Below are 25,792 nucleotides of genomic sequence, written 5' to 3' on the forward strand. Positions count from 1 at the left end.
AACAGATCCAAAAGCTAAATGAAACCCAAGTACAAGAAACATAGGGAAGACGACAACGAGACACATCGTAATTCCCTTTATTAAAACTACTGATGAAGAAAAAATGTTAAAAGTAGCCTGGAGGAAGGGAGGACATATTACAGAAAAACAAAGATGAGAATGGTCTTAGATTGTTTGTCAGAAACAATATAAGCTAAAGGACAACGAAGCAACATCTTTAAAGTGCTGAAAGAAGAAAGAAAATTAGTCCAAAATTCTTTACTAAGGGAAAATATCTCTCAAAAATTAAAGCAAAATAAGACTTTTCCATACATGCAAAAGCTGAAAGAATTTATTACAATCAGACCTGCACAATAAGAAATGCTAAAAGGAAATCCTCTAGGCAGAAGGCAAATTATACCAGATGGCAATATGAATCTATACACTGGAATGAAAAGTATTTGAAATGGCAACTATGTGGGTAAACACAACAACTTTAAAATATTTAAATCTCTTTAAAAGATAACAATTTGGGGCAAAAATAACAATATATTAAGGAGTTTATAACATATGTAGGAGTAAAATGTATGACAACTATACATAAGAGTCAAGGGTAAAAATGGAAATAAAATTTTTGTAAAGTTCTTATACTATGCATGAAATGGTATATTACTTGAAGGTAGACTATGACAAGTTAATATGTATCCTATTAATATAACCTCTAAAGCAACCACCAAAATAACGGAGTAACTTATACCCGTGAACCAACAAAGGAAATAAAATGGATTTATAAAAAATAATGAAAAAGAAGGCAGGAAAAAAGAGAGGAAAAAGCAGCAAAGAACAAATGGAGAAAATACAAAACAAATAGCAAGATGTTAGATTTAAACCTAATCATATCAATAATCACATTAAATATAATAGTCTAAATATCCCAATCAAAAGGCAGAGATCACCCAATCAGATAACAAAATCAAATCACAACTATATGCTGTCTATAAGAAAACCTTTTGAAATATAAGGACACATATGTGTTAAAAGCAAAAAGATGGGAAAAGATATATCATGTTAATGCTAATTTTTAAGAGTCTAGCACAGTTATATTAATATCAAACAGGGTAGATTTCAAAGTGGTATTAGTAAGCTTAAACAGGGTCATTTCATAAAGGGACATAACAAACCAAAAATGTATGCATGTAAAACAAAGCTTCAAATACCTGAAACAAAAATGGATAGAACTACAAGGAGTAGCAGACAATCCATAAGTACATTCATATATTTCAATATCCTTCTCTCAGTAATGGACAGAACAGGTAGACACAAAGTCAGTAAGGATATAGAAGACTTGAATAACACAACCAACTTGACTTCATTACCATTTCCAAAGCACTCCACCCACCAATGGCAGAATACACATTAATTCCAGTGCACCTGAAACATTTATAAAGATCAACTGTATTTTGAGCCGAAAATACATTTAAATAAATTTAAAGCTATTCAAATCATACAAAGAGGGCGCTCTGATCACAATAGAACCAAATTAGCAATCAATTCCAGAATGCTGTCCAAAAATATCCAAATATTTGCAAAAAATAACACAATTCTAAGTAACTTATGAGTCAAAGAAGATTTTATTTTAAATTACATAGTATTCTGAATTTGAAGAAAATACAAACACACTATAGCAAAATATGTGAGAGGTATCTGAAACAGTACTTAGAAGGAAATGTATAGCCCTAAATGCCTATATTAGACAAGAAAAATGGTCTTAAATAAATGATCTCAGTTTTCACATGAAGAAGACAGAAAAAGAAGAGCAGATGGATCCCATCATAGGTAGCATAAAGGAAATACTAAAGATCAGAGTGAAAAAAATGAATAAAATAGAAACCAGAAAAACATAGAGAAAATAAACAATACCAAAAGCTGTTTCTTTGAGAAGATTGATAAGTTGCTAATGAGACTGAACAGACAAAAAAGCGTGAGAATGAGAGCTGGGGGTTTGGGGCAGATCCAGAGAGAGACACAAATTAACAATATCAGAAATGAGAGAGGTGACATCATTATAGGTTCTGCAGGTATTTAAAAGATTATAAAGAAATAGTACGGACAACTTAATGTCAATATATCCTACAATTAGATGAAATGGACAAATTTCTTGAAAGATGTTAACTACTACAATTTACTAAAAAAGAGATTACCAGAAGAGCTCTGTATCTATTAAAAAAATTGAATTTCCACTTAAAAACCTCTCCACAAAGAAAACTCCAAGGCCATATTACCTCACTGGTAAATTTCTTCTATGACACACTTCAGGAGTAAATAACTCCAATTCTATTCAAATTGTTTCAGAAAATAGAAGAAAAACCAACACATCTTAACTAATTCCTTAAGGTCAGTATTGGTTCAATGTCATAGCCAGACAAAGATGTCACAAGAAAAGACAAACACAGACCAATATCCCTTATGAACATGGATTCAAATTGAATCCAACAATATATTGAAAAGACAAATACATTATGACTAAGTGAGATTTAGCTCAGGAATGCAAAGCTAGTTTCACATTCGAAATTCAATTAATGCAATTTTCTGTATGAACAGACTCAAACCGAAAGGAAATTGGGAAACTCACAGAGTGGATTGGGAAGGTTGGAAAACCAGATCCAGAAAAAAAAAAAAAACAGACAAGAACAACAACAACAACAACAACAACAAATTCTAGGCTGCAGAACCACGGAGGAAATCTTGCCTCAAACCCAATCTCGTGAGGACCACTACTGCCACTCCCAGCACTGATCACTGGATATAGAGGTGACCACCAAAGCTAATATTGCCCATGGGGTCTTCTGCCAACCCTGCCTCCAACAGAATAAATTCTCCATCCTTGCTTTTTTGAATGGCTGGTACCAGCTTCAAAAACCTAAGAGGGAGGTTTTGATTGGCCAAAATGTCAGGAAGGCTGGAATAGTAAGGAACCAACAAGGGGTCTTTGTTGCTAACAATATAATTCACTCTAACTACTACATTCAGATAGCGACTTAGTTTAAAAGATTGACTAGCTCACGGAATCTTTGTGATTGTCAAAATGTAGGTTCTGAACCGAGTTTTCAGGAATATACCTGTCATTATGCTGCAGAACTGATGCGGTAAGGGACTTCTGCCATAGCCAAGAGTAGGAAGCTGCTACTCCTACCACTGACCCCAAACAAGAGTTGCTTCTTCCTCACACCAGCCAGAATGGATGCTCTAGGCCTAGAGAGTTTCTTCAAGTAGTTCGCTTCTGAGTCAGATCAGTGTGTCCGTTTTTGCAGAATTCAGATGACATCTGCATCGGTTACTAGAAAGGAGTCCTGATCCAGACTCCAAGAGAGGGTTCTTGGATCTTGAGCAAGAAAGAATTTGGAGCAAGTCCATAAAGTATAGTGAAAGCAAGTTTATTAGAGAAGTAAAGAAACAAAATAATGACTACTTCATAGGCAGAGCAGCCCTGAGGGCTGCTGGTTGACTATTTTTATGGCTATTTCTTGATCATATGCTAAACAAGGAGTGGATTATTCATGAGTTTTCTGGGAAAGGGGTGGGGATTTCCTGGAACTGTGGGTTCTCCTCCTTCTTAGACCATACATGGTAATTTCTGGACATTGCCATGGCATTTGTAAATTGTCATGGCACTGGTGGGAGTGACTTTTAGCATGCTAATGCATTATAATCAGTGTATAATGAGCAGCGAGGATGACCAGAGGTCACTTTCATCACCATCTTAGATTTGGTGGGTTTTGGCCAGCTTCTTTACTGCATCCTGTTTTATCAACAGGGTCTTTGTGACATGTATCTTGTTCCAACCTCCTATCTCATCCGGTGTCTAAAAATGCCTAACCTCCTGGAAATGCAGCCTCACAGGTCTCATTCTCATTTTACCCAGCCCCTATCTAAGATGGAGTTGCTCTGGTTCAAATGCCTCTGACACATCCAGTGGCAAGGGAGGCTAGGAAATGAAAGAGTTTTGTTTATTTGATTTTACCAAAAACAAATTGTGAAGAGGGTTTTCAAAAGATTTTAAGCATCATATCATGACTGAATGCTGGGCTTTTTGGCCATTAGTGCGAAGTGACTCTGCTTCCTACCTACAGTAATATGGTGAGGAATTCCCCAGCTTAGGCAGGGGAATTCAGCTACTCAAGGTCCAAAAGTAACAAATGCCAATAGAGGAAAGTACTTTTATTAGTTCCATTCTACAAATTGGAAACTGAAATTTCCTAGACATTTAGTAACTTGTGTAAGACCACAGCCCAAAGAACAAACATTTGCCAAGCCCTCATATACATAACCTCCTTTCATCTTTACAATTTTATGTGGTAGATGCTATTGCCCCCATTTCATATAAGAGAAAAATGAGGATTATAGAAATTAATTAAAAGCTAAAGATCCTGTGGTATGTGCAACCCTGCCTCTATCTGCCACGCCCACCCCGACGCTTCCTCCCAGGGTACCAAGTCATTTTACAGCAGAACTCTCCAGGCCTCCATGCGTGTGTGTGTATGTCCTTAATATCTTATCCTGCACAAAATTCGATGACCACTGGATATATTTGGGTATCTGTCACTGAGCCTCACCTGTCTTCTTTCCTACTACAGACTAACTCAGGTCTTTTTCAGAGTCCTCCTCGGAGGCTGAGACTTCTGGGCCCCACTAGGTCTAATTATCTAAGAAGTAAAGGGGAATGGGGAAGGGAATGGAATGGCCTGGAATCTGAAGCCCTGTCAGTATGCGAATCACTTACTTGCATGCAAATCATTCTAAGAAATGGAGCTGGATATCCCTTGGTCAAACATTTTTGTCTCCTATGAATGATGCAAATTACTTTTGGTACATACAACCCTCCCTGTTTTGTGGCTAGATTGAAAAAGTTTTTAGCCCTGCATTCGAATAGGCTGACCCATGCTAGACAGTGATGAAGAGGACAAGACACAATGATTCCACTCCTATGAAAAGACCCAAGAAAACATTAGCACAGATCCACCAGGGAACCTGTTCAGAAATGCTCATAGCAGCACTGTTTATAGTAGCTCCAAAATAAAACCAATCTGAACACCTATGGAAGGAGAATGGAAAAATCAATTGTGTATGTTCACTCAATGAACTGTTATAGAGCCATGAAAATGAATGAAATACTGTTACATGCATCAACATGGATGAATCTTGTTAAGTCCAATGGCAATTCCTAGAAAATTATATATAGTATAGTACCTTTTAATAAAGTTCAAAAAGCAAGTAAAGCTAAATAAATTCATGTTACATGTATTTTTAAATCCAAGGAAATGATAAACCATAAAAATCAGGATAGCGGCCAGGCGCGGTGGCTCACGCCTGTAATCCCAGCACTTTGGGAGGCTGAGATGGGTGGATCACGAGGTCAGGAGTTCAAGACCAGCCTGGCCAAAATGGTGAAACCTCATCTCTACTAAAAATACAAAAAATTAGCCGGGCATGGTGGCGGGTGCCTGTTATTCCAGCTACTCGGGAGACTGAGGCAGAGAATTGCTTGAACCTGGGAGGTGGAGGTTGCAGTGAGCTGAGATGGTGCCACTGCACTCCAGTCTGGGTGACAGAGCAAGACTCCATCTAAAAAAAAAAAAACCAGGATAGTGTTTTTATGTGAAGGGGAGGCAAAAAGATGGGCTAGGAAAGGAGCACCCTGGAAGATGTAGGTGTTGGAAATGTTCTAGGTCTTGGGTTCAATAGTGGGTTCATGTGTGTTCATTATGTTATGAATAAATACATGAATTAATAAGTCCCATATTTGCGCTAATGTTGACAATTTGTCATGATCAACGATTATGACTAATTCGATTCTGATCATTCAATACCTAAATGGAAGACAGAAATAGAGAGAGACAAGCCAATGGAGCTAGTCTTTCTTCCTTTTTTCCTCCCTCCCTTCCTCCCTGCCTGCCTGTCTTTTTTTTCTTTTCCTTTACCTTTAATTATTCCACAAACATCTACTGTTTGTCAACCGTATACCATGCCCCAGGCTGATAACTAGGAACACTGGGATGAATCAGACACAGTCCTGCCCTAAAGAGTCACCATGTGATGCAAGAGTCTGACAATTCCCCAAAGGTTTTCAAGGTGCTATGACAGATGTAAAGCAACAAGGTGTGGTAGAGCTTACAGAAGGGGCCCTTAATCCAGCCTGGGCTATTTGGGAAGACTGTGGAGCTTTCTGCTTTGAGAAATTAGCAAGAAGAAAATGTGGTTGGGGGTGTAACAGCTATAAAAATGAAAAAGACAGCCTTGCCCTTGAAGTGCTTATATCTTGGGGTGAGGGACAAGAAAGGAGGTCACAACAGTGGGACTTGGGGTTGTGAGAGAGGCAAGCACAGGCTTGAGATGCACATAGGAGGGCACCGTGCTGTGCCTGCAGTGTTAGGAAGGCTTCCTGGAGGAGATGACATGTATACAGGCAAAGAGACAGAGTATGAATTAGAGTTACCTGGAAAGTCTGTACCAGGAAGAAAGGTAAGCACGTACAACAGCCTGTGGCAGGGAGAAAGAGCATGGAGGAGCTCAGGGGGCCCCACTGTGGCCTGGCCCAGAGCACAAATGAGAGGAGGTGAAACTGGATGGGTGGGCAGGGAGCCAGATTCCATGAAAAAGCATGAAAATTATCCTGTGGGCCATGGGGTACCTCCGAAGGGAGTGGCAAGGGTGATTTTTCCTTCCTGAAGAGAGCCCAGCAGTAGAGTAGAGGTGAGGGGGCTGCTATAACTGCTAGGGAAAGAGATGGTGATGCTTGGGCTGTAGAGAGGAACAGAATTTGAGAGCTGAGCACCTGATGGACAATGCTGCATGGCAGGCTGGGCTCAAACAGGGTTGCTCCTGAGGGGTGGGCAGAGGACATTCAGACCTCACACAACACAGTTCTGTCTTGCCACAGACCTCCTTGGAGCAAGCTTCAAGCTCCAAAATTTCTCAGAACTGAAAGTTTTTCCTCCAACTTCTGTAAAACCATGGCTAGTACTTTTGCAAGACAGAGAAGGAGTCCAAGATTTCAATAGCTAAAAACTGGGAAGTAGACTGTATACCATGTCTTGTGGGAGCAAAGGCAGGAGGAGTGAGGTTCACAGCTTTGCTTTATCCAAGTGGTTCTGGACCCCTGACTCCAGCAGCTCCCTACTGGACCTTCTGCCCTGGGCATTACTTTGCCTTAGTCCAAAAATCCCATGAATGCTACAGATCTTGGTCTACTCCTGAGAAGTAGAAGGAAAAAGATTTATTGTGCACCTACTACACTACAAGCTACAACCCACAACTGTACTCTGGGGACATTCTTCTGTTCCTGTTTACAAATGAGAAAGCTAGGACCCAAAGGCTTGGAATTGAGATTCAAGCCCAGAGCTGTCTGACTATGCCCATGCAATACTGTACATTCTTTAGAGCAATACTGTGGCTAGTTTTTCACGGTTGTATTTTTAGACTCACTCTTGGACAGTTAAGAACATCTTGTATTAGTTATCTACTGCTGAATAACAAATTACTCCAACATTTAGCTGATTAAAACAACAAACATTTATTATCTTACAGTTTCCATGCATCAGAAATCTAAGCACAGGTAGTTGGTTTCGGTGATTCACAATCTCTCATGAGGCTGCAGTCAAGGCATCACACAGGGCTGTAGTCTCCTATGAAGGCTCAGCTTGGGGGGCAGAGATCTGCTCCCAAGTTCACTCATGTGGTTATCAGCAGGTCTCAGTCACTCACCATATGGGCCTCTCTCCACAGTGCCACTGCAGGATATGGCAGCTGGCTTCTCCAGGGAGGTGATCCCAAAAGAGAGCAAGAGTGTGTGATCAAAACAGAAGCCACAGTCTTTGTATAACCTAATATTGGAAGGAACATCCCATTACCTCTGCTGTATTCTGTTAGAGAGAAGCAAGTCAGTAAGTCCAGCCCACACTTGAAGGGAAAGAGTTTACACAAGGGAGTATATGCCAGAAGTCAGGGATCACTGGGGGCTATTTAGAAGCTGCTGATCTCAATCCAAAGAATTTTAGTAGCCAGGCTGTCCTGGCTTCTCCCCAAATGGCAAGTTGTTTCCCTTGTTATCCAGAGGCTGGAGGATTTGGGGGTCTACAGGGACACAGTCGGGCCCTGTTTTGGCCCACTCCTTTGTGCCTGGGGCAAAATCTCATTGGGAAAGGTCAGTGTGGTGAACCTAACTGGAGCCCCCAAGGGAGGGGGGGAGTTGTTTTCTCAAACTGTGGCCACTGCTCCCTCCCTCCTTGTCCTTGAAGCTACCATGATGCTTCCCAGCAAAGAGTGGGAGCAAAGGGCATCCTCCACACACACACCCAGCCTGTCAGCCAGATGGGTAGAGAAACCATCAGCATGAACGTCTTCTTTACACTTTTCTTTGCTTCTGAGCTTCTTTCCACAAATTTTCTTTTCTTGCTCCCCAACCACATCCATAACCCCCACAGTAGCTCACAGTAGAGGTGCTCCAGGAGCTTGTCAATAGGAGGTAGGAAGCAAAGACACCAAGTGTGAATGTAGGTCAGCACTGCCACTTAGGGCAGTTCAAATCACATTCACTGTCCTCAGCATCTATCCTATGCTGGTGCAGGGCATCCAGAGATGTGTGAGGTACCTATACTTGCCCTCCAGGGGGGGCTCACAGTTTTAGGAGGGGCAGACATGCAAACAGACAGTAATGAAACCTTAGAATAAGTACAATAAATACGTGTCAATACACACTTTTGTCACCTCATCATGGTTATCTTGGTTCATAAAGCATCATCTTATGCTTAGACTATTACAATAGCTGCCAACCTGGTTTCCTCCATCCATTCATCCACTTGGCTGCTAAGAGGTCTTTCTGGAGTGCAAATCCGACAAGGCCACTACCCTGGTTAAAGGCCTCCCGACGTTATGGGGAAGGTCAAGCTCTTGATACAGTCCCCACCCAAGACCCTAGACACCTACCATCCCTCCAGTTCCGTCATACCCCCTCTGCTCATAGCACAGGCTCTGTGCTGTGATAGGTAGCTCTCCAGGTGACCATGTTGTACCCCTGCCTCCAGGAGCTAATTCATGTAGACACATTTACTAGGAAACATTCCCAGTTGCCCTTTCCAGTCTGACAAATTCGCCCCAGAACCTCTCTCAAAACGTTTCCTTCACAGAGTTGCATTGTCTTTACTTGTTTTCCATGTCCTTGATGAAATGGGCACTCTGCATCTAGACCCTTTGCCTGGTACCTGGCACAGAGAGGGATTGGGTCAGCAAATGATTGCGTAATGGACCTGAAGTCAATTCTGGGAGCACAGACGAGGGCCACCAAACCAAGAACTTTTAATTTCCCCAAGGAAGCGCAGATACCAGAAGCACCCTCGCGGCTTCTGTTTTGGCCACGCCCTTTTCCTCATCGCTCAGTTCAGGCTCCCAATGAGGCGGCCCACCATCAGCGCTGGTAGAGCAAAGAGACCGACTTCCTGCGCCTCGGGTGGGAGGGGAACGCTCCTTGAGCAGGTGCGGTATGAAATTGGACTTTAAGAGATGAGTTGGAACCTGATCTCAAAAATAAAGTGTGGACATGTGTGTGTCTGAGGAAGGGGGATAATAAACCACCCTCTTTTCCTCCCGGCTGCTATTTCCCACGTGCGTTGAGTAAAGGCACCAAAGCTGCCTAGTGACTGGGTGTCTCCTCCCCGTCAGGGGCACCCACCCTGGCGCTCCAGGCGCGCTTGAATGAATCCGGGAGGACCCGCGCGCATGAATGAATGCGAGAGCTAGGGAGTGAGCGGGCGAGCGGGCGGGTGAGTGAATGGCGACCGCGCCGCCGCCTTGGCACAGGGCCGCGGGCGCGGGCTCCACTTCCCTCTCCCGCCAGCTGGTGGCCTCGAGAAGGTGGCGACGCCGGCAGCGGCCCGAGCTGGGACGGCCGGGGCGCGGGATGGTGGGGGAAGGGGCGTTCCCGGCGACCGCGCCTTCAGCGGCTATTGGATTAGTGGCCTTCAGGGATGAGCTCAGCCAGATCGGCTTTCAGCTGCAGCCTCCGGGCCGGCCGGGAAGGCGGGGAGCGGGCGGCGGCGGAGGAGGAGGGGGAGGCGGCGGCGGCTGCAGCATCCAGAGCTGGCCTTGGCGGCCGGCGCGCCCCGCGCACAAAGGCACCCAGCCCCAGGGGAGGGCGATGAACACACCACATCCCGGGCCCAGGCCCCAGCTGCTGCTACCGCTGCGTGCGCTCAGGGCGCTGGGGAAGACGCCCGGCGCGCCGGGGGCCGGCGGCCAAGGCGCGGCCCGTGCGCCCTGAGCGCGGGACTCGTCGCCCTCCGGGTCAGGCGCCAAGCTTCCAAGCGGCTAGAGCGCGGGCCTTGGAGCGCCCCCAGGATCGCTTCAGTAAGGCGCTTCCCCACTCCAGGCCCGACCCCCGGCGCCTGAGCGCCAACTTCGCCAAGAACGCTCCTAACTCCAGGCCATCCTGCAGCGCAGAGGGGGCGCTGCTGCGGGGCATCAGCCGTGAGGACGCGCCCCTGGCCGTGCGGAGAGAGCCGGCATTTGCGGGTCACTCGGGCGCCCCTGAGTGGGCGGCGGCGGCAGCAGACGCCTCTCCCGGGAGTCCAGGACCTGCCAGCGCTGGGGATTCTTCCCGAACAGGCGCTTGCCCTCTCTTTTATGGTGAGTACTCTCCAGCTCCTGGTGAGGGGCGCGCGGGGGCCGGGAGCCGAGATCCGGCTGCACGGACTTTGTGCGGGCCAGCACTCGACACAGCTGGCGCTCCTGGCGTCCCAGTCCCAGAGAATTCCTCTCTGCAGGCTGTGGCAGTTCGAGATGGTTGATTTGCGCGCAGCCCTGGGGCGTTTGGGGCCCGGCCCTTGGTATCATGGGTTCTAAGCCCTTTGCTTCTCTGCGTAGTGGACAACGCACAAAAAACTGCCACCCGATTCACCCGCTTGGGTTTGGATCCAGGATCCGTCACTCACTGGCTGAGTGACCTTGGACAGGGCGCCAAACCTCTGTTTCCTCATCCGTAGGATGGGAATGATAATTGTGCACATCGTATAGGGGTATTGGAAAGATCTATGGGATGGTGCTCGTAGGTAGACATGTGCCGGGCACACAGGAAACACTCAATCATATGTTAGCTAGTATTATTATTAGCTTTGCGAGCCCAAGCTTGTTATCCAACTTTCCGGAGCTGCAGCAGTTCCCTCGTCCGTGTAATGGAGACAATAATTCCTGGGGGTCTGTTCGTCCGGGGTATTCGGAGAGGTGGAAGTAAAGCACGGGTCACGCAATAGGCACCGGTGGCTGTTGTTACCGTTTATTCCTGACGCTGGGGCAGTGAGGTTGGTCGCCTGGCCCGAGAGCGACTCGGGGACCAGTTCCTGGCTTTGCTTGAAGACAAACTTGTCTATGCTCGGGAAGGGAGGGGGTTGGGAGCTCAGGAAACCCTAGGCGCAGGGCTCTGGGAAGGAGGGAGGGGGCCAGAGCCTTGAGCGCGGCAAATGTGTCCGCCCTGGTGGCTCTGTACGCGCCAGGGGCCCCAAGCCAGGAGGGGACGCCGAGCCCCCGACCTCTGACTGGCGGGAGAACCGGGGGAGTGGCTGCTCCCACCGGCCCATGGCCAAGCGCAGACTGCTGCCGACAGGAAGGAGAGGAGGGCACTTCTGTACCGCTGTCGCGAGAAGGTGGAGAGTTCTCAGTTCTGGAGTCAGGCTTGGGTTCGAATCAGTCTCCACCCCCAGCTCGCAGTGTGACCTTGGGCAAGTTCTCTAACCTCCCCCAGCTTGGTTTCCTCTTCTGCGCCCCACTCTCCTCCTTGGGGGGTTGGGGGATGAAGACAGGAGTTCCCTCATCTCAGACTCTGAGCCCTCTATCCTCCCACCCCCTTTCTGCCCCCCTGCCCCCCACCCCCGCAGTTTGATGAGCTTAAGTCTGGAAGACGTAAAATTTGTAAAAGCATGATATAAACATCCTTTACTCAAGGGCATATTCCTCGGAGACACATACCCTCTAATTTATTCCATTTTTAAAAATGGTAATGAAAAGAATTTAACCCACTTTTGGCAAACCACAAACAAAATTCAACTTACTGGTCCTTCTACCCAAATATCTCTCCAGTTTGTATTTTTCGTTTATTTTAAAGATACATTTAATGATATAAAAATAAAATCTGCAAGGAAAAAAAATCACCAGAAACAGTCAAAAGATACATGACAAATTGTCACATATGACATATGCCACTCCTATCACAACAGGCTCATCTCTTTAAATATGTAAAAGATTCCTGAGGTCAACAAACAAAATATCAAACGGGCAAAGACACAATTCATACACGCGAAATAAAATAGAAATGATACTAAAACATATGACAAGACGCCTTACCTCTATAAGAAAAATGCAAGTTAAAATTACAAGATTTTGTTTTTAATGTGTCAAATTAGCAAGTAGTCATAACCATTTATCAGAAGCATCTTTTAAAAATGTAGATCACATTTCTCCCTAGCTCAGGACCTCCTTAAGGCTGCCACAGAGTAAAATCTAGATGATCCCAGGGGTCCTCAGGTCTGGTACTGCCCTTCTCCACCTCTTCCTCACCATTTTCCTCTACCCCCTACCCACCCTCCTAGCCTTCTTCGTTTTACTCCAACACTTCAAAGGCTCATTCACTTGCTATTTCCCCTGCCTAGAATACTTTTCCTCCTAGTTTTTCATACAACTGAAACTTCCTCATCATTTATGTAGAACTGACCTTGGAAGGGCTTCATTTCTATCCCAGAAAGTGGCCAAGCTGCAGTGGCCAGTGCAGAATTCCTTGCCCTTTTGGGGAAAGACCTAGTACAACTCACCATACAGGAATTACTTAATTTCCCCTGAGCTGCCCGACCTGTTGTCACACATCCATGCTCTCGAAAGGTTTTTTTCTCTGTTGATACAGGAGTGAAGGGTCTCGGGCATGAAAATCAGGGGAGTGGCAGGCCCTAGATGGAGATCACCAGAAGTCTCTGCCTATATATGTACTATATAAGTACATAGTATGTACTCTTGATTTATGGGAACATGATCATCTGTGGCAAGAAAAGATCAACTATAAAAAATTTAAAAACCAGCAACACATTTTTAATAAAACATGGTTCCTACATAAGCCAACTAATTTATTTGCTGCTGATCAGTTCAAGAAATAGGGATTTGTTTTGAGGCTATAGGAAAAACAGTTGTGGGTGGTGTGCCCTTTGGGAAAGAGGTGGTATACCTCAAACCAGTTATCATGAACTTTGTGTGGAACTTTAGAAGAACTTTCCTAAGCAGTGTGGATTGCATGTGATTTTTGCTTCACACATTGAGTTCAGAACTTACTCCATTTAAAATGTATACGCGTGGTGGCTCATGCCCGTAATCCCAGCATTTTGGGAGGCCAAGGCGGGCGGATCTCAAGGTCAGGAGATCGAGACTATCCTGGCTAACACGGTGAAACCCCGTCTCTACTAAAAATACAAAAAATTAGCCAGGTGTGGCGGCTTGCGCCTGTAGTCCCAGCTGCTGGGGAGGCTGAGGCAGGAGAATGGCGTGAACCCAGGAGGCAGAGCTTGCAGTGAGCCAAGATGGCACCACTGCACTCCAACCTGGGCAACAGAGCGAGACTCTGTCTCAAAAAAAAAAAAAATGCAGGAGGTATAGAGTGGCTAGTCCTCCTTCAGTCTGACAAGCACTTCTTAATGCAGCCAGAGGTAACAGGTACAAGGCTGTGTACGAGTATTGGAGATAAAGGCTGGTTGGGCACTGGCTCCACTAAGAAATGCAGATATGGTGCAAGAGATAGCAGCAGGAATCAACAGCTAAGATGAAGACAAAGTGGGATGGAGGGCAGAGGGTGCAGTGGGACGTAGGCAAGAGGACGCAATGGGGCGGAGGGAAGAGGATACAGTGGGCTGAGGGGCTGCCACGGAGGGGTGCCCAGTTCTGCTTCTGCTAGAAGGGACAGGGGAGTGAGAGAATGTCAGCCAGGTCAGAGAAGATGGGAAGGGTCCCAGGATGTGCTGACGAGGAGAGTCTGGCATGACTGGTCTGAGGTGGGCCATGATGAGAGACAGTGTGGAAGAAATAAGAGCAGCCTGGAGGGCCCCTGGGTGCCAAGCAAAGAGGTGCAGCTTCTCTCTGGAGAAGCTGCCTGGAGGGTTGAATGAAGAGATTGGTGGGTGTCTTGGTCAAATTTACCTGTTGGCAGCATGGAGAGTGGGTTGACGGGCAAACACTGGAGTCAGGGAAACCTGCTAAGAGACCAGTGGAGTAATCCAGGCAAGGTCTGAACTAGTGGAAAGCTGATGGGGTTGAGTGGTGGGGACCGAGAGACGGCATCCATGGCAGGAACAGTGACATGCAGAGGAACCTGGTATGCGAGAGAGGGAAGAGGCCAGGCTCAGGCTAGGACCTGCAGATTCCGAGGTGCACATGGACCACAGATGTCCCACAGGGCTGAGAGTGTGGGTGTGCCCATGGTAGGAGGCTTATGATGGAAAGAGGTCAGCTGGCCTTACAATGTCATTTGAAACAACAGGCAGGCAGGACTGGCCAGGGGCTTCTAGTAGGTAGGTCTTGTGCTGAGGAGAGAAGGCAGCACTGGAGACCCGGCTTGAGAGTGTTTGCACGGGGCTGGAGATGCAGGTCATAAGAGAAGATGCATGGAGAGAGACAGTGAAAAGCAGAAACTGAAGTTGAAGCAATGGACTTGGGGGTGCCCCATTGATGGGGTAGGCAGGAAGACACTGGAGCCAGGAGGAGGCAGGAAAGCTGCTGTGGTAAGCTCTACACTTCAATGTGCTGGTATGTGTGGTGGGAGACGCTGGAGCAGTGCCAAAGTCATCCATCTGCCCTTTAATGTTGTGAAATGTCGTGTATGGTGAATTGGAGCTCTGCTTTCTCCAGGAGTGAGTGGGCCTTGGCCCGGTTTACTGACCACAGAGACATTCTACCTGTTATCTACCTTCAGGAGACATCTGTTATCTGCATTCTATGAAATGTGCAAGTTGTACAGATTCCTGGGGCTGGAGCAGCTCCCTCCCCGATCCTGCTCCCTTTCTCCTCTCTTCCTCTCATCCTCTCTCCTTTCCTCCTTAGTATCTCAAAAATGCCCCGAGAGATACTGTAGGCTTAACAGAGGGATCTTCAGAAATCCCAGCAAGTCCCTGTTATGACCTAGCTCAAGCCAGAGGCATGAATAGTTCTGCTTTTCTTTTAGGCATTCTGTTTCCAGACAACCAGTTATACCAAGTGGAGAAGGTTCATCTTGGGAGGTAAATGAGGGGTTGGACGCAAACCTTATCATGTTTTCATCATCATTTTCCCCAGAGGGCTTCATTAAATGGCACCCTTCCCATCTTCTCCCTTCATGCTTTGACCCAGCCCAGACATGCTGGGCCTCAGGGAGGCCAGCTGCCCTGCAAACAACCTCCACATGTGCCTGGGGCAGGCCTCTGGGCTCAGGGGTAGCTGTGGTGACCGGGCTGGCCCGGACTGCACGTGGCCTCGCTGTCTCAGTGGTATGTCTCTTTCAAATGACCTTGCAGAGCTTGCTGCCCTGGTCACAGCCTAGCAAACCTCCTTCATCCCATTTGCTGCTCTCCTTGCTGGCTGACAGCCCAGCTTGCACCTTGGGCGCCCCTGGCTTAGTCACGCGTGGGAGGATTCCCATGGAAACCCCAGGAGGAGGAGAGGCTCGGGGAAGCCTCATTGATTCTCGCTCCAGGAAAACAGGCGTGAGATGATTCCACCTGGAACTGGACAGATGGCTCTCTTTGTGAGCTCTTGGGGAAGAAAGGGCTTGCCCAGCCAGTTGTAGCCTGAGCTCCATGTGTGTATAGCAGAGAAAAGCTAATGAATGCCTATGAACAAAACCTTGGGGGTTGTTTAGTTCATACATTGTTGGTGGGTTCATTCTGAATGAGCATCTTTGATAAAACAGCCTCCCTACTTAATATTTGCACAAGAAAAATCTTAAAAACATTCCAGTTAAACTAAGGTCAGGCACCTATCATTGGTACCTTTGCACAGAGTCAAAAATTGAAAAATAAAGACATGAAATAAATAGTCTGAGCTCACAGTGCTCTGCATTCCCAGTTCATTCTTAGGTATTGGTTCTTTCTAAGGCAGTGTATTGCTTTTCTTCATTTGTTCATGCTTGTGCATTCCATAGACGTTCACCCACCACTTTCTCGAAGCCAGGTCCGTGGGGACTCTGATGAGGCAGACCCGGCCCCTGCTCCCAAGTTGCCCCAGTCCGATGGGAGGGAGGCAGCCAAAGAGACATCATGTCCCCTTGTGATAAGAGCTGTGGTGGGCACAAGTACAAGGGCTCTGAGAGCACAGGGGGCTGGGGAGATCCCCAGAGGCACTAATATCTAATATCCTGAAAGCCTCAGAGAACCTGTCGAGGATTTTGAGCAGGAGCGTGATTAGATCAACTGTGTACTTTTACAAGTGCTATAGTATATATTTGAAAGTAATATGCAGTCTATAAAGGAATTCCAGTGGTATCTAACTGAATTTCTTTTTACAGTCTTTGTCATTATTCAGATCTCTCGTGGAGTCTGACCCGTTTGGTGTAGGCTGTCTCCCTAAGGGAAAGTGGTTGAGTCTTATGCTTTTCAGCAGCCTGAGATCCCCAGGGCAGGCATCATTACTGCTGCCTAGATGAAAGAAGAAGACTTGCCCCCACCTCTGGCTCCAGCAAGTCCAAAGCCAGAGGCCACACAGAGAGAAGGGCATTTCACGCAGTCACTACCAATCCCCACAGCAGTCATGTCTTCTTGCAGACCCCGTGCCCATTGAGCTCAGCTAGACAGGCCTCTGTGGCTGTGATTTTGGGTCCCAGGCCTCTGAAGACTGTGCATCATATTTTTCAAACTAATGAGGTTCCTTAAACAGTGTGGCATTGCCACTTCATGTCTCCTCATTTCCCTGTCGGGTAGGAACATCTGCTAGGGTCCTGGGAAGAGCAATTAGCAAATTAGAGTTTTTGTTTTCTTGCTAAGCCATGATTGAAGCCCCAGAGCAGATCCTTCTGGATAATGTCATTAAGCATCCCCATCCAAGCATGACGTAGGAAATTTTGGTTTTGGGGGAAAGTGACGGAGGCACCCTTTGGCATTCTTCAGGATGCTGGCTGCTTACTGGGTTGAGAGATGATGGTATTCCTGTCAGGAAGGTGGATCCTGTTGTATGTCCCATGTGCCTGGCCCAGTGCTGCATGCTGTGGTGGAGATGAGGAGAGGAGAAATGTGCTAAGTGCCCACTCCCTCTGGCTGGAGAGAGAAGGCAGGGATGAGCCTGACTTGGCCACTGCTGTGTCCCTTGCTCTCAGCTGCACAGTGCCTGGCACTGTGTTCACTAAGCATTTTTTGAACGAATAAATGAGGGTTGGAAGAAGGGAAGGATGCAAAGCAGTAGCTAATAAAGGAGTATACTGGATACAGCCAAGAGTCAGCTGCTCAGGAGTGAGAGTCCAACTGTGATAGTGGCATTACTGGGCTTCATGTCCCCATATCCTGACTTTAGCCCTGGCCCTTTCTCTGCTTCATCCTCTGAAAAAGAGCAGAGCATGAGCCCTCCCTGAAGCCCAGCACAACCTCTCCACAGTCCATATGTGTGTTCTGCCCCATGTTCAAAGTACCAGGCTTGTGTCTTGCATGGAGGGAGTGGTGCAGTGGCTGGGGGCACAGAAGTGCTAGTGAAAGCTTCCTGCCATCAGAGGAATGCCCTCAAGGTAGAAAAAAGCAGATCAGTAAGGCCTGAAAGATGTCCCCCTGGCTGGCTCAAGGGCAGACAGAGGTACAGGGCAGGCCCCTGGATGCCTACTGGATCAGGGCAGGCTTCCTAGAGGAGGTGGAGCTCACCCTCATGGACTAATTGTCTCTCAAAGGCTCCACCTCCAAATACTGTCACACTGGGGCTTTGTGTTAGGCCATTTTTGCATTGCTATAAAGAAATACCTAAGACTGAGTAATTTATAATGAAAAGAAGTTTAGTTGGCTTACGGTTCTGCAGGCTTTACAGGAAGCACGGTGCTGGCATCTGCTTGGCTTCTAGAGAGGCCTCAGGAAGCTTACAATCATGGCAGAAGGTGAAGGAGGAGAAGGCATGTCACACGGTGAAACAAGAGCAAGAGGCGGGGGTGGGGAGGTGTCACACACTTTTAAATGAGCAGATCTCTCTCCAGAACTCAGTCACTATCCCTAAGACAGCACCAAGCCATGACAGACTCACCCCCATGACCCAGACAGCTCCCACCAGGCCTCACCTCCAGTACTGAGGATTACAACTCAACATGAGATTTGAGCAGGGACAAATATTCAATCTATATCAGGCTTCAACATGTGAATTTAGGGAGGACACAATCAGTTCATAGCAAGGCACATTCAAGTGGTGAAATGGCAATGTTGGAACACATCCACAATTTAAAAGAGCACTCATCACTTACTGGCAGCCCTGTGATGTGCCAGACTTTACAGGTGTCTGCTCTGATACTTGCAAAGGCAGGTGAGCTTAGCACATAGTTAGCAGCACTGCCAACCAGTCTCAGAGAGATTAAGTCCTGGCCTGGGGTCCAACAGACAGGTGGGGATTCATGTCTAGGTCTCCTGTCCTTCATTAGATTGCCCAGCTGCTAGTTTCCCTTAATGGCTTGCCATTCATGGACATGAGCACTCTGCTGTGCGCCCTGTACTGGGGGAGCAGCAAAGGGGCTGTCTATTTACTTGCCCACCTTGTCACACCACAGTGTGAGCACTCTTCAGGATCTCTGCCTGCCTCTGGTAGGGACAGAGACTTTGAGACTATGATTGCAAAGGAGAGCACTGGGCCCTCAATGACCCAGTATGGGCCAAGCCAAGTACTAGTAAGAGGTCTTCCCTGGGGCTGCTGTTTGGCTGTTGCTTTCAAACATGTTTAAGTGTCTTTTCAACAACAGCAACTCCAAAGTTGGCATGGTTGTGTGCAAGGATAAAGCAGTTTCCCTTAGAAATTTTCTGTGTGGGCCACACAGAGCTGATTACAGTCATTGCCGTGGAGAGGGCATTATTCTAAACAACATGGAGGAAGAAGTAAGAGCACAGGTTTGTCATATGGTAACTCTGGGGTTGATCCCAGTCCTGACACTTCCTGGCTGTGTGACCCCAGGTTATGCAAGTTATGCAACCTCTCTGAGCCCAGGCTGCTATTACAAACAGTGCTGCATATGTATGCATGTGCTGTGTACATAGGTAGTTTTGTGCATTTGAGAACACATCTGAATAAATGCTGAAAGTAGAATTGCTAGGTCAAAGGGTCTGCATATTTGCAATTCTGAAAGATGGTGTTAATTTGCCATTTGCCGAGGCTAAACCAGTTTATATCCACTTTAGCAATGTATGAGTCTGTCTTCTGTTCCACACATTCTCCAAGCATGCATTATCCATTTTTTTGACCTTTAATAAGCTGATAGACAAAAATGGCATTTCAATGGAGTTCTAACTCATTTCTTTTTCAGTATACATTGAGTATCTTTTCAAAGGAACCATTTGTTTTTGTGTAAACTGTTGATATCTTTTCACATTTTGTACTTGTATTCATTTGTAGGAGTTTGTCATATATTTGTTGGTAATTTGTGTTGCAAATTTTTTCCTATGTTAAAACAAGTCTAACTTCTTTTACAAGTGCTTTTAGCTACACCTTTTTGTTATTTCGCATTTTCATTTCTTATTTTACATATCTCTGTCTTCTCCCCCATTAAATGATTATATGGTTTATGTTTTATGTGCTTTTAAAAATTTAGTTACTTAAGTCATGCATTTAAAGTATATTTAGTAATATGTGAAAATGCAAATTACATAATTTTTAGGTGAAATAATCTAAATAAAGACCCATTTTACCAATTTTTAAAAAGAAAATTCATTATAATTTATAGACAAAAAAAAAAAGAGAGAATAAAGCGAAATTCCTCCAAAAGCTGACAATGTTTATATCTGGTTAATGAGATAGGAGAAAGAGGTGAATTCTAGTTTTTGTCCTTTTTTTGTATTCTCTAAAATTTAGATATTTATTTAACCTTTTCTAATTAGCGAGCTTTATTTCTTCAGAATAGTTTAGATCTAAAGAAAAACTAAACAGATAGTACAGAGAGGTCCCATATGCTCACTCCGTTTACCATCCTAGTTTCCCCAATTATTAGCATTTTACATTAGTATGGTACATTTATCACAACTAATGAACCAGTATTGATACATTATTATTAACTTATTTTAATAATTAATATTAATAATTAAGTTATTATTATTAACATATTTTTTCAGATTTCCTTTTTTTCTCAGATTTCAGTTTTTACCTAATATCCTTTTTCTTTTCTTTCTTTCTTTTTCTTTCCTTTTCTTTCTTTCTTTCTTTTTTTTTTTTTGAGATGGAGTCTCCCTATATCGCCCAAGCTGAAGTGCAGTGGCACGATCTTGGCTTACTGCAACCTCCACCTCCTGGGTTAAAGCAGTCCTCCCACCTCAGCCTCCAAAGTAGCTGGGAATACAGGCGTGTGCCGCCACACCTGGCAATTTTTTTTTTTTTTTTTTTTTGTATTTTTAGTAGAGACAGCATTTCACCATGTTGGCCAGGCTGGTCTTGAACTCTTGACCTCAAATGATCCACCTGCCTTGGCCTCCCAAAGTGCTGGGATTACAGGTGTGAGCCACCAAGCCCAGCCCCTAATATCCTTTTTCTGTTCCAGATCCCACTCAGGTTACCACATTATGTGGAATTGTTAGGTCTCCTTAGGGCCCTCTTCACTGTGATGGTTTCTCAGACTTTGGTTCTGATGACCTTGCTGGTTAGGTCAGATATTTTGTGGGATGGCCTCCAAATAGAATTTGTCCTTTGTTTTTCTCATGATTAGAGTGAGGTTATGGGTTTTGGGGAAGACACCCAAAAGGAAGATTTCATTATATCATGTCAAGGGTACATACTATCAACATGATAGATTAATATAATAGTAATATAATAATATAACATAATATGATACATTACATGATTAGCTTTAATAGTTTATATGTTTTATTGGTTTTGTTTTGTTTTTGTGGTAGTTTTTCCCAAAGAAGCAGCTCTTGAGTTTTTGCTTAGTTCTATTATTTCCCTATTTTATTATGCTCCATTCATTTTTTAAAATTTAATAGCATAAATATACCAGCCATGATTTCTTCTGAGAACTGTTGTAGAGGCACCCCGCAGGTTCTAGTATGTGGAATGCTTTTTGTTATTGTTGTATTCCAGATATTCTGCGATTTCTATATGGATTTCTTTTTTGATCCGAGTTGGGGTCAGGTTGTTTAAAGAATTTTTAAAAATGCCCAAGTGATAGGATTTTGTGATCTATAATTTAGTGATTAATTTCTAGTTTTCCTTCTGTGTTATCAGATACTGTATTATTTTTGCTTTTTTTGAAGTTTTATTTGTGACCTAATATATGGGAAAATTTTTTTGATGTTTCCATGAACACTTGAAAAGAACATGCAGTCTTTGTTTTCAAGGTATAGAATTTGATGAACACATTAATTAGATCTGTCTTATTAATTATGTAATTTGGTTTTTCTATGTCTTTGCTTAATTTTGGTCCACTGGTCCATCATGAGCTAGAAGAGGGAAATTAAAATTACATGCCTCTGATGTGTGTCTGTCTAAGGCCCCTCCTTATATTTCCTCTAGCTTTTGCTCTGAATTTTGGTGCTATTTGGTGAGTTCAGTCTTCAATTGTGGATCGCATTCTTTATTAAGTATTCTTGTCTCAGTTAAAAACTTTTGTCCTGAAATCAACTTTACTTGCCTAATATTAAGATTACAGTGCCTGCTTAGTTTGAGTTCACACTTCCCTGTTATGTGTTTGCCCTTCCTTTATTTTCAAAATTGTTAAATCACTTTGCTTTGGGGAATGTCTCTTATATGTAGCATATGGTTGGGGGCTTTGTGTTGTTCCCTAGTCTTATAATCTTTTTTTAGCAGTTTACTATGGCCATTTAATGACATGGTTAATATTTTGGTCTTAGTTTTACTATCATATTTCATGCTTTTATGCCTTTTTGCCTCTCTTGCTTTCTAACAAAATCTTTCAGTATATGATCTGTTTTATTTTGTATTATGTTCAAGGTTTGTATTTGCAAGATGTGTATTTTTATTTTTAGTTCTGGAGGTTACCTTTATAACTAGGCAAAATGGATTTAATCTTTTGTTGAGACCGTGCTAGGTGTCTCCCTTCTGAAATAATCAATCACAAAATTAGTTTACAAATTTCGTTCCCATTTTTACCTGCTTTGTGGCAGCTTTTTTCAGGTGAGTTTGCTTGGTTTGCCATGTTTTGTCCTGTTCATTTATTCCTTTCTTTCTTCTATAGCATCTTTGACTATATCCTGTGCTCGTTCCTCTTTGAAAGAGGTGAACCTTCTTGGATCAGCATTTTGCAGGAGACGCATGTGGAGGAGGTACCAAGAAGAGGGCAGGATTGCTCCCTGGTTCCCAGGAACTTTGTTCACAGGGTTGTCGTAGTGACTTCCTTTAGTCTTTGCTTCTACTCTGTCAGCAGAGTTCTGCAGCTGTGGGCTTCTCCCAATTCAGAGCCCTCCTCTCACTCTGCCTTGCCAACACACTGCTTCCTGTGAAGATGGCGGGTCTGTGGTTTCCTCTGTTGGCCCTGCCCTCCTCTTCCCCCAGGGTGTAGGAGGTAGCTCCCACTACCAGACCACATGCCCTGTTCCCATTTTTTTCTAATAAGGGATCATTAGTTTTTTCCTTCAGGGAATGCCAGCTCCCGGCTGGCTCTGCCAGCTTTCTCTGAGATCTGCCACTACAGGTGTCTTCTCTAGGTGTTTTCTCACAGTATTTTTGATCTTCACTGCTTTTGGTAGCCCTTACCTGTTTTTGGCAGCCTTTCCTTATAAGCTGTGGTTCAGGTTATAAATCTGTTCTAGTTTGCTGAAGAAGGAGCTTGCATTTCTTTTGTTCTCCTGGATTTTGGGTGATTTCGGATATGAAAAGGAGTAACTTTATTCTGCTATCTTAAAACTACCTAGTGTTGCAAATTGTTATGTGTTCTGGTATTCCCTCAGATTGAACATTACCCAGAGCTCTCGGAATAGGGTCAACATCTGCTGAAGCTGGGATCTGACAATAGAAAGGGAAGAACATGAGAGTTAAGAATAAAATGGAATGGTGAAAAACCCACAGGATACTTGTCTGTGCTGTGTGGCAGCAGAGTTCTTTTCGTCCCTACCTGGACTTTGGCTAGGGGTGCACCACTGTCTGGGTGGGAGGTTGAGGCCGGGGAGGGCCGGGCATGAAAAACACCCATCCATCTCCTCATCTGGCTCAGGAGAAGTTGTTCTGGGCCCAGCAGCTCTCAGGCCAGGGAGGGGAGGGCACATGCCTCTGCTCTGGACAGGGCTTGGCTCTCCATCTCTCTCCATACCCAGGGCCCGTCCAGGTAGTCCGAACTCCTTGGGTTCTGGCTGCTTTCCTAGTGATGGTGGCCAATTCCTTCTCCATAAAAACCAGGATCCTGTCTCAGGGAAGGCAGGCTGGGATCAGTGCTGTTAATGGTATTTACATGACCGAAGAAAGAGCTCACCCATCCAAAGGGAGGGGATCCACAGGGGATGCCCAGAGAACAGAGCCAGAGAGGAAAACCTGTTGGCAGAGTTCCAGGACCCTTTATATTATGGTCTCTCAAGTTCCCCCATCACCAGAGGGAGGTGTTTTATCCTCACTTTACTGGCAAGAAATCTGGAATATCCAAGAGGCTAGGAGGATTTCCTGTGGACCCGCAGTAGGAGATGGAGAGAGGGATTTGGATGCAGTTCTGTCTGGCTCCAGAGCCTGGACACCAGCTCCCTTATCATTCCTCCTCACCTCTATTGACCTCCATTCACCTTCCCTTGGAGCCCTCACCCCATCTTCCCACGCTGCCTGATTTCCATGTCCCTGGTGACCCTGCTGCACCCTTGTTCTGTGTCTTGCCTCTCAAGCCTGGCTACATTTTAGGAGGTTATTTAGGGTCCCCAGGACTCCAGGGTTGGGAACCAATGGGCCACACCCTACAGCCCTGTGTCTTGAGCAGCTGTGTGCCCCCCAGCCTTGGCACAAGGCTTGTCCCCTGGGATCAAAAGCACCTGGGTTCTCATCCAGGCTCTGACCTTGAGCAAGTCACAACTGCTCTGGGCTCATGCCTTATTTCTAAAATCAGACTCCCTATGATTGTTCTAGGTCCGGAACACAGACCCTGAAGCCAGATGACCTCGGTTTGAATCTTGGCTCAGTCACTTATTTGTAGTGGGACTTCGGCTAATCGCTTATCCTCTCTCTGCACTTCAGTGTTCTCATCTGTAAATTGTGAATAATAATGTATATCTCTTATAGGGAGATGTTAAGGATTAAACAAACTAATAAACATAAATAATTTAGAACACTGGCATATGGCAGGTGCTAGATTAGTGCCAGATATGAGTGTATGAATTATTACTATTATTGTGCATGCAAAGGGCTCAGCCAAGGCATGGACATAAATGAAGGGATTGGCAACTGGCTGCTGATGCTGCTGCTATAACCCGTGCCCTTTGCTTCCTTCCAGGAGCTTGGGCCCCTGCCGCAGCCCGGTAGAGGCTGTGGAGGTCTACCGTCCGGAAGCCTGGTTCCCAGCCCCGTGGCCCATTCCTGGCTACGGGGAGTGGAGGCTCCCACGAGGTAGCGGTGGCCTGCAGCGGCCCCCTCCCCGCAGTGAAGCATGGGCCAGAAGCTCTCGGGGAGCCTCAAGTCGGTGGAGGTGCGAGAGCCGGCGCTGCGGCCGGCCAAGCGGGAGCTTCGTGGTGCAGAGCCCGGGCGGCCGGCGCGGCTGGACCAGCTGTTGGACATGCCGGCGGCGGGGCTGGCTGTGCAGCTGCGGCACGCGTGGAACCCCGAGGACCGCTCGCTCAATGTCTTCGTCAAGGACGACGACCGGCTCACCTTCCACCGGCACCCGGTGGCCCAGAGCACCGACGGCATCCGCGGCAAGGTGGGCCACGCCCGCGGCCTGCACGCCTGGGAGATCAACTGGCCGGCTCGGCAGCGCGGCACCCACGCTGTAGTTGGTGTGGCCACGGCCCGTGCTCCCCTGCACTCCGTGGGCTACACGGCGCTGGTAGGCAGTGACGCCGAGTCGTGGGGCTGGGACCTGGGCCGCAGCCGCCTCTACCACGACGGCAAGAACCAGCCCGGCGTGGCCTACCCGGCCTTCCTGGGGCCCGACGAGGCCTTCGCGCTGCCCGACTCGCTGCTCGTGGTCCTGGACATGGATGAGGGCACACTCAGCTTCATCGTGGACGGCCAGTACCTGGGCGTGGCCTTCCGAGGTCTCAAGGGCAAGAAGCTGTATCCGGTGGTGAGTGCCGTGTGGGGCCACTGCGAAGTCACCATGCGCTACATCAACGGCCTTGACCGTAAGTTGTGCTGGGCTGGGGGGCAGGGCTTTCAGAGGCTGCCAGGCCCTAGGGAAGCTGGGCAGGCCACACCTCCATCGCCAGTTGGGAGGATCCTGCAGTGTGGAGGAACGGTCAGGACCTGGGTTTCGATCCTGACTCTCTGCTGACTTGGTGATTTGGGGCTGTGCCTTAGTTCTCCCATCGGCAAAAGCATCACAATGATAGTAATCTAGCTCACAGTTGTAACGATCAAATAAAGTAATAGTAATCTAGCTCACAGTTGTGAAGATCTGGATAACATGTGTGAAGTGCTCAGAACAGTGACTGGCACCCAATAGGGGCTTTGAGTGTTGATG

At 46.1% G+C, this 25,792-nt stretch overlaps 1 protein-coding gene across 4 annotated transcripts in view; it reads left to right on the forward strand.

Moving 5' to 3' along the window:
- Positions 1 to 10,010: 10,010 nt before the first annotated feature.
- SPSB4 (splA/ryanodine receptor domain and SOCS box containing 4) overlaps positions 10,011 to 25,792 on the forward strand; it is a 134,326-nt gene continuing 118,544 nt past the window's right edge. For 3 of the 4 annotated variants that reach the window (XR_008523935.2, XM_054552712.2, XM_054552711.2), the window contains exons 1-2: positions 10,048 to 10,656; positions 24,608 to 25,454. Coding sequence is in view for 3 of the 4 variants with exons in the window: in XM_054552712.2 (XP_054408687.1) it covers positions 24,761 to 25,454 (694 nt within the window). In the remaining variant the exon portion in view is untranslated. Of the gene's footprint in view, positions 10,657 to 24,607; positions 25,455 to 25,792 lie in introns of all 4 variants that reach the window. The other variant, XM_002814107.6, reaches the window with a different exon arrangement.

The sequence above is a fragment of the Pongo abelii genome, chromosome 2, assembly GCF_028885655.2.
Source record: "Pongo abelii isolate AG06213 chromosome 2, NHGRI_mPonAbe1-v2.0_pri, whole genome shotgun sequence".
Taxonomy (NCBI): domain Eukaryota; kingdom Metazoa; phylum Chordata; class Mammalia; order Primates; family Hominidae; genus Pongo; species Pongo abelii.